Genomic DNA, 9923 nt, shown 5'->3' with positions numbered 1-9923 from the left:
CATGGAAGGGCTGGCATTTTAGCTGGGTCTTGGATTTTAACGGGTGAGAATGGACAGAATTTGAACATCAGATCATCAAGTCTGGCTCAAATATAGAGACCATGAAGGCAAACAGTATGGCATAAGGCTATAAAAAGGAGTTGGAAACAGGTTATGGAGAGCCTTCAAGTCCAGGATAGCTAAGGAGTTACAATCTTATTCAGTATGAAATAGGAAGTTATCTTGTTTTGTCTTTGTTGCTGTTGTTAATGGAGTAGTGATACAGTCTGACCTATGCATTAAAAAGTTAATTCTTATTGATTATAAGGAGTAGAATGAGAGACTGGAGACAGGGAGACTAAGGAGCAGTGTCATATACTAAGTAGAAAGAACAAGGTTTGAATTTGGATGACCAAGGACTGAATCCTAGTTTAATATCTTAATTGAGCTTAATATACTTAATGCCTGTGTGACCTCTGGCAGGTCACTTACTGTCTTTGTGTCTCAGTTTCCTCATCTGTAAAAAGAGGGCGCTTGATTAGATGACCGCTAAGGTCTGTTCTCACTCTCAGGGTTTGATCTTATGAGACCAATTAGGAGCATGTTGCAGTAGTTCAGGCAAGAGTCAATGAGAATGTGAACTAGAATAGTAGCAGTGGAAACAGACGTGGGGTGGTGGTGGATATGAGAGATTAGAGAGTTGAAATCATTATATTTTAGTGATTAGTTACAGGGGGCAGAGCCAAAATGTTGAGTAACAGGAAGAATTATAGCAAGTTTCCTTCCTCCTTGAAACTCCAATCACATCTAGAAAATGCACCAGACAAATCCTGTTGGAGAAATTTAAGAAAAAGTCACAGTGATTCATTTTTCCGGGCCAAGCTGGCACAGGGAGACAAAGAGGTTTGTGAACACTGGGGACTGGGTCTGGCCAGGAGCTCACTCAGCAGATTTGTCCAGCTCCCAGTGACTAAAAAAGGGCTGAGGTTGTGCACCAGGGCAAGACCCATCTAGGGTGCCATGATGTCATACAGGGTGTGAGAACAAGTGCTAATTGGCAACTTGGTCACTCACTACCTAGTTCTAGGTCATAGACTGAGGAAAAACTAAGGAGGGGACTTGCTCCTATGGTTGGAATTCCAGGCTCTAACATCATATGCTATAGAAAGCCCAAGGAGGAACAAGACTTTAAAAAGACCACAGACTTTGGTAACTAGGAAACCTATTTCTTTTGATTGGTGTGAAGAGAAGGCAGATTGAAAATGGTTAAGGAATGAGTGGTAAAGAAGTGGAGGCAATGAATATTGGACACACTTTTTAAATGTTTAGGTAGGTAATTCCTCAGGGAAGCAGGGTCAAAGGAGGGGGACAGGGGAGGGGTGGGGAATCCACACATTTCCAGGTAAAGAGGTCCTGTACCAGAAAGAAGGAAGTTCTGAAGCCAGCAGTAGAGGTGTGGCTCAGACCCCAGAAGCAGAGCAGGGTCTCATTTCCAGCATCTAGCCCAGCGTGCAGAAGAATAACCAGGGCAAGAATACCTAACCATAAGGGAACCTACAATTTTGCCACTGAACCAAGAGAGCTTTTCTAGCTGGCTGATAAGGACTCAGTGCAGCAGCAGTCCACTCTTGCTCAGACCCAAACCAAGATCAGAAATTTGTGGGTGAAACAAATACATTTTGCCCTTGATCAGACTACTTTGAGAATACTGAAAGCTTGCAGGTACATAGCCTGTCTCTGATATCCTAAAATAGCATAGAACTCAATACCTTGAAGAAATAAGCAACAAGACCCAGCCCAGACCATTTCTCCAGAAGTGCACAAAGCCAAGCCTTAACTTTAAGTCTGAAGTCAAGAAGTAGGCTGGAAGAATGAGCAAACAAAAAAAGAATTCCACCACAAAAAGCTAGTATGGTAAGCAGGGAACCTAATGATGGAGGGGAACCTAAAGACATAAACCCAGAAGAAAAGGGCTACCAAATATTTACAAGTAAAGCCTCAGGGAAATCTACAGCTTGAGAAAAATTCAACTAAAATTCCTAGATGAGATGATGTGGAAGTTTTTAAAAAAAATATTTTTAATAAAAAGAAAAAATGAAAAAGAAATAAGAGCTACGAAAGAAAGAATTGGAAAGGGAATTAATAGCTTGGCCCAAGAAGTACAAACCCTTGCCCAAGTGACTAATTCCTTTAAAATTATAATAGGCCAAATAGAAGCCAGTGACTCCATGAAGCAACAAAGAATATTATCATAAAGTCAAAAAACTGAAAATACAGAAAAAAGCAAATCCAAAAGAAAAAAACTGAGAATCACTGGACTATCTGAACATTATGACCAAATAAAGAGCCTAAGCATCCTATTTTAAGAAATTGTAAAAGCAAATCATTCAGATCTCTTGGAACAGAAGGTAAAGTAGAAATAGAAAGAATCCACTAGTCACCTCCTTAAAGAAACTCCAAAATAAAAAACTCCCAGGAACATCATAGCCAAATGCCAGAATTTCCAGGTCAAAGAAAAAGTATTGTAAGTAGCCAAAAACAAAAAATTCAAGTACCAACAAGCCAGTCAGGATCACATATGATTTAGCAGTCACCATTAAAAAGAAGCAGAGAACTTGGAATACAGTATCACAGAAGGCAAAGGATATGCATTCACAGCCAAGACTAATTTACTCAGTAAAAGTGAGTGTAATATTACTGTGACAGAAATGGACCTTTAATTGACAAGTCTCCAAACATGCCTGATGAAAAGACCAGAGCTGAACAGAAGCTATGAAGTTCAAACACAGGAGTAAAAAGAAATATAAAAATGTAAATATATACAATAATAAAGGACTAAAGAAGATAAACGGCTTATATTCATATATGAAGATATGATACGTGTCCCCTCTGAATCATATCATCATAAGGAGGCCAAAAAGGTGTCAGTTAGATAGAATGCCTAGGAGTGGCTCTGTTATGTCTTGATAATCTTAAAAGAAGGACGGAAATGAAAGGAAGAGAAATGCACTGGTGAGGAAAGGGAGAGGAAGGTTAGGGAAAATTATCTCATATAATCAACATATGAGAATTGACATCTATACAAACAAAGAGATAGTAGCTGACATTTGAACCCCACTCTCTTCTGAACTGGTCAAAAGAACACACACACACACACACACACACACACACAGAGTTAGGTACAGAAATACATTGCACTTAACAGTGAAAGAGGAGAAGTGGGGAGGGAGAACAAGAGAGGGTGGCAGACTGAGGGATTAGTCCTAAACAGAATAGACTCTAAACATATATAAGCATATTTATAGCTTTTTTTGAGGTGACAAAGAATGGGGAATTTGAGGTCCCCATAAATTGGGGAATAGGTGAACAAGTTATGGTATCTAAATGCGATGGAATACTGTTGTGCTCAATTCTCATCAGTGTAACCATTAGCCATAATTTCAGAGGACTAATGATGAAACATGTTACTCATTTCCTAACAGAGAGGTGAAGGACACAAAATGAAGAATGAGACAAAATTGTTTTGGACATGGCCAATGTGGAAACTTATTTGGGTGGATGTAGCAGCAAGCACCCGAGCATACCCAGGATGGCCTGCTAGCATAGGTTCTTTGATCTGCTTTACTAGGAAAGAGAGCTTTTTAAAGGGTCAACAATCTTCTTTAATTACATTCACTAGTGCTGGGGAAAAGTCAGCACCCTGAACATCAGAGAAAATACCAGCAGAGAAATTAGCACAAAGACCAACATACAGGGATCTTTACTGCCTGAATCAAAGCAATATTGCTATATACTTTACATGCACCACTAGATTGAGAGCCTTTACATCTGAGCAGTCGGGGGGTCTGAACATACAGCTACTCAGAATCTTGACCAAGGAGTCAAAAGATCCCTTCTCATAAATGAACCCACAAAGCAAAATACCAACTCAGAGTATATATATACTTCTCAGAGCCAGAAAGCACCACAACTCAGTGCCTAATCAACTTAGTACCAAAAAGTGTGAAAGCCTTCCTACAAGCAAGCCTCCGCTAAGCAAGCTTCCCTTAATGGGCTCCATGTGAGGCCTATTAATGGGTGGGGAAGATCTTCATGTTCCATTAACATTACAGTGGACTATATATGATAGTAATGGGTTTTGTTTTTCTTATGTTCTCAATTGGGAGATGGACTGGAGTAGAAGGATGAGAAGATGAATCTTGGCTGATTGAAACAACACTTTTTCTAAAAATTAAGGTAAGCAATAACCATTAAAGTACTACAATTTTAGAGTTATTTATGTTGTAAATGAAGAGCATGAAAGTTCAGAAGTGAAGTGTCGGTGTGATATCAATTTAGTTTTGTCCCCTACATAAGGGGCAATCAGGTGGGTAGTAGATCGAGTGCCAGGCATGGACTCAGGAACTCCTAAGTTCAAATCTGGTATCAGACACTTAATACCTGGGTGACCCTGGTCAAGTCATTTAACCCTGTTTGCCTCAGTTTCCTCATCTGCAAAATGAGCTGGAGAAGGAAATGGCAAACCACTCCAATGTCTTTGCCAAGAAAATCCTAAATGATGTCATGAAGAATTGAACACAACTAAAAAATGACTAAACAATAAACTCTATATAGATCAGAATTACTTTCTAACCAGTACATATGAATTAGAGCTAATCTTTTTCTGCCTTTCAACTTTTCAGAACTATTCAAATGGAAATGACACTGAATAATCCAAATTTGGAGGTAAATTTCACAAATTAATCATATAAAAGGAAAAGGAAGAACCTCTTCTCCCTCACATGTTTTATTTTTATTTCATTTTTTTGGCCAATTTTCCCAGACTTTATTCCTGCCATCTTTATCCTTTTTCCATGTAATCTAATACTTGCAAATCCAAGTATTTGGTTTTTTTTTAAATTTCACTCATATAACATGCCTACCCATAAAAAAAGCGTTCTTTAGATAAGCATCCCATTACTTAAACCTTGCCTTTCAAAGGAAAAAATGTTATAACTGACATTTAAGAAAATTTTACTTTATTCTGTCCATAAGACTAAAAATAAAATTCATTTTCCTTACTGCTCCCCTGTTCATCTTTACAGGCTTCAAGTATTTGGTTCTCTGCACAGTTGCATTAAGCACTCACCTTTCTTACTTTGCTATTTCAAAACAGTCAGAAATCTGATTAGGAGACAATTCCATTGCAATCAGCAGCTTGTGTATTGTGTTTCTTCATTTTTGTTGAAAATGTCACATGTAAGCTAAGATTTTTTTCCATTCTTGGGAGATTGAAGAAAATTTCAAACAACATTATGAAATGGAATGTATTTCATAATTATGTAGTCTTTATTTTAGACACATTATTGTAAAAAAAGTTGACATGGAATAAAATCCATTTTTTTTCTTTTGAACACAGCATCAATATCAGTACACAGTTAATGATTAGATTCAAACAAATTTAACCACATAACAAATCCGTTTATCTGCAGGAGCTTTTCACATTAAGCTTTTGGAGCAGAGATAAAATGTGCTTAAACACACAAAGGGTAGGGCAAATCTATTGAAAAACTAAGCCTCTTCTGTTAGGGTTTTGTTTTTTAGTCAGATACTTAAACTATATATTGCATTAAAGACATTGGAGTCCTACTTCAGCAGTGTCAGTTGCGAATGAACAAAAAACACCCATTTGTAAGGCCATAGGAATGCACTGAAATAATTAAATTCAGTGGAAACTAAGAAAATGAAATGGAAATTGTTATTTCTTGGCATAATTAAATGTAATCAAATGTGGCACAAGCATAAGAGATGAAGTGATCTGAAAATAACTACAAATAATTATTTCTTAAGCTTCATATCTGTACATTTCACTAAATGAAAGTCAGATTAAAGATAAGTTTTAATAGTGAACAAGAAGCATCAATTTTATTAGCCTAAAAACATTTTAATTCTACTGTAAAACTGCTAGTCGAAGAATGTGATTTTCACTAACATCCTGTTCCTGTAGGTCACATGTTGAAGCATCCCTTTTTTTTCAGATGGTGCAAAAAAGAAGAGGAAATGCTCTTTCTAAAAAGAGATTTTTGCAAAGTCAACTAGAAAAAATGCCCTAAATTTTATGTAAGTAAACCAAACATAGTTTTATAACTTTAAGTATGAAAGATCATTTTCAAATGTTAAGTACTAAATTTATATAAAACAGTCTTGGTCATGGAAAAAGAAAATCTGAAGAAAAAGAAAAAAGGAAAAAATCTGAATAAATGTTTCACTTGTTGATCCTAAGTTCAAAGCTTTATTAGACATAACAGAGATGATTACCATTGAGGACCCAAAAATTTAAGCTGTAATCTTGGAGGAACTTTTGCAGAAATTTACCTATATTGCACAGCTACACTTTAAAAAAAAAGAGCTGGAATAATTTTTTTTTTTGCATTATTGGACATAACATAACAGGTTCTACTCTAAACTTGAAATGTCCACTTTAATCTAAAGACTAATGATGCCTTTAAATCAAGATAAAACATAAATGTACTATTTTGTAAAATGTTAACAGCTGGCTCACCTTTGTTCTATTAGACATTAGAATACTAGTTTTCAAACTGAGGTATAGTTTTAAAAAGTCCTTCAAAGTAAAGAGAATAGTCCTCTGAAAGCTTACAAAGACTGCACAAAATGTTCATATGGATAGTAAGAAAACCTGCAGCACCCAGGAACTGATGCACAGGCAAAACATACCATTTATTGTTATCTGTTTCTCTAAAGTAAAATATAGCTAAAATAGGTTCCCAGCGAAATGGTACAATCAGTGATTTACATGCTACTTAGATACAGCATTTTTCATTGTCTGACACTCTCAGACTATATTTGAAAAGGTCTACACCAACCATTATAAAAAAATTAGCACATTGATAATAAAGTGCAGCCACTGAACCACTTAATACTGCTGCAAATATCTGTATTTTACTTTATAAGACCAAAAAATGTTCACGTGAAACTAGAATTCTTCAGTTTCAGCAGGGAACAGACAAAACTGTCTGTTATTAAATCCTTCTACAAATAGAAAAAAATAATGTATTATATGAACATTATTAAGCAAAATGAAATATTTACTGGATCATTTTACCATGCATAAAGTGAAATTTCCTATGGTCTCACCTCAAATTTATATACAATTTAGCATGGCTAAATGTAAGAAAATAGCAAAGACATCTTGTTTTTATACAACAGAGCAAATACCCCAAATGGCTGCTACTTCAAAAAGCTAAAATTTTAGACTCAACTTTCACAGGCTCTTTCAGAGGGAAATTCATGGAGACTAGGCATTAACATATACAGGACAAAACCAGAGAGAAAGTGGAGCAAAGGCAAAGCATTATATTAAAAACAAGCCAACAACATTGCTAACCACAGAATATGTCAGTTTTGGTTTGCAGACAACCCCTGAGATAAAAATCAGTATTAAGACACCAAATAGTCAGAGGTAAATTACTGAAAGATAATTACATTCATAAATGGTGTCATAACACTTGCCTTTATAGAAAGCACTTTACTACCTTACAGAAAACTTAACTACTTGACCCTTTTCTAGAACACGTTAAGTACACACAGAATGATTAGGGATGTTCTTAAACATGATTTTTTTTTCTTTTTAAAAAATCCATCTGAATAACAGTGATTTATAGGCAAGTTATAAGAAAACATTATTATGGGAAATAGCAACAGGGAGCATTATTTCATCTATAAACACCTCAACCATCACACCTATAAAGGTGACCACAAAGTCTTATGAGGTTGATGATTTTTAGTAGTAAGATCTTAACACCAATCAGAAATAGCTTTTTGCATATTTACTGCTGATGAAATATGTTTAAGTTCTGAAACATGGAGATAGGTAAGTCCATCAAAGCATCCTAACGACAAATTTTATTTCAAACAAATTCTCAGTAGTGACAGCCAACTCATTTTTTTTCCTATTACCCACCAATTATGACAGTGACTATAGTAAAACAGAACAAGTATACAAAAAAAAAGTTCCTAACAAGGATACATTTCACCTATTCATCCTTTCGTCATTCTTTTCTATGTTACAACACTCATTACATTGTTGGGTTTGCACTGACCTGAATTTGGCACCTTAATATCACTAATTTCTCTTATTTCTACTCCATGAACATTTTTTTCCCTTTAAAAAAAAATCTGCAAAGTACACCAGGGAACAGTGTTCAGTGAGAAAGGCTGGCAAACTTCTGGTTGGCTTTGCCCTAAATAACACCATCAACCTCTATACTCAGTAACTTAGAATGTGACCAGATGGAACTAGGTTTTACAAATTCAATAATAGCTGTTTTGAAACTAAAAACATTGTTCATGTTTTCTTTATTGAAAGGGCATTATTTAGTAGAGGTTTCACTAAGTCCAGTTAAGTATATATGTGTTTTAAAAATCCAATTCCCTAAAATTTCCCTAAGTTACTCTATTTATTCAGGTTGCTCTCTTCATACAGGTAAGCTGCTAACCCTGGTCAGAGTTTATGCTAGAAATAGTTGGTATAAAGGAGATACCAAAAAGCAAAGGGGCTGTAAATCCAAGAAGAAAATTTTGAGTATTGTTTTATGGAGGAGCTACCATAAGCCACTAAAAAAACCATTCCAGCCACACACACGCACGCACGCATGCACGTACGCACATATAAAATTTCAAGGTCTCAATTTTTAAAAAGAAATCTGGGAAGTCAAAGAATGTTGGACAGAAAGTGAGGAGCTAAGACAAGAGAGAAGGGAAGAGGAGGCTAAGAAAAAAATTGGGGGAAGAGGAAAGTGTACTGGGGTGGAGTCAGATGTAGTCACCTATAGAGAACTCCACTGGAGAAACTCCCCCCAAGAATAAGAATTATCAACTTGTCTGTAACCTGGGGCACTATCTAGGAGGAAAAGTGATTGCTTGTGGGCACACAGTCCTATTAAGCCCCACAGAACTTGAGCTTAGGTCTTCCTGACTCTGAGGCTGAACCTTCATCCGTTATACCACACTGCATTAGAATAGTCAAGTAAAAGTGATTTAGAGCAGTTTTTACAAACTAAGAAGAAAGGATATAAGTTTAGAAAATTATAGTCTTAGCTACTCCCAATACCTCTGGGGTCAAATAGATGAGAATGAAGCAAAGCCCTATATTCTGAAGAGAGGAAGAAGTAGTAGCCTAGGTACAGACCAGTGCGTTTTCTTGAATTTTTAAAAAAAAAAAAAACCTCATTAGCATTTAACTTTTCTTTTTAAGAAATTTACATAAGACTATAGCCCTTCAAAACACATACTACAAATTATATTTGTCCCTATGAACCAGATGAAGTTTCTGAATTTGTGTAAATTTAAAAATTTCTCCTTTGTAAACTTCCCCCAAAATGCACAAATCTGTTAAAGAACTTCACAAGACAAAACTGTGCAAATACAAGTGTATGATTGTGCTGTAACAGGCAAGGACTAACATTGATGTGCAAAGTTAAAAGAAAGATAGCAGCTTCTGCAACAGGCAAGAAAACAAACAAAAAGTTAACTCCTGCGTGTGTCTCCACTTCACTGCTTCCATGTTTGAGGAAAGGAGCCTGACCTGCTGAAAGGCCACATGGCCATAATCCATGTTGTATTTTTTTTTTTAAAGAAGTCTGAGTTCCATGGAGCTCTCAGTGGCAGCTTGGTGGTATTGTGTCTCTGGGGCTATGATATGACCCTGTGCTTTCGGGAAAGCAGGAAAGGTTCTTCTAGGTGTGATGTAGTCCATTATTAAGAGTTTATCAAAGGAGTGTACAGCGGAAGAAACTGCTCTTCTTTGATCTATTTTCTGTTATTTTCACTGGTCCTCCTGCCCCTGGTGAATTGCTGTCATTCTAAAGAGAAGAAAATAGAATAAAATTAATCGATAGATGATGTCATAGTTTAATTTTCTTGTAGGATGTTGGGGTAAACTATCA

At 36.1% G+C, this 9923-nt stretch overlaps 1 protein-coding gene across 1 annotated transcript in view; it reads right to left on the bottom strand.

The window, feature by feature from the left end:
* Positions 1 to 5279: 5279 nt before the first annotated feature.
* The window catches only part of RAB8B (RAB8B, member RAS oncogene family), a 96124-nt gene continuing 91480 nt past the window's right edge, over positions 5280 to 9923 (bottom strand). The window contains exon 8 of the mRNA XM_036735142.1: positions 5280 to 9839. Coding sequence (XP_036591037.1) covers positions 9747 to 9839 — 93 coding nt within the window. The 3' untranslated portion in view covers positions 5280 to 9746. The remainder of the gene's footprint in view (positions 9840 to 9923) is intronic.

This window comes from Trichosurus vulpecula, chromosome 8, assembly GCF_011100635.1.
Source record: "Trichosurus vulpecula isolate mTriVul1 chromosome 8, mTriVul1.pri, whole genome shotgun sequence".
Classification (NCBI taxonomy): Eukaryota; Metazoa; Chordata; class Mammalia; order Diprotodontia; family Phalangeridae; genus Trichosurus; species Trichosurus vulpecula.
This window is presented reverse-complemented; position numbering and strand designations above follow the sequence as displayed.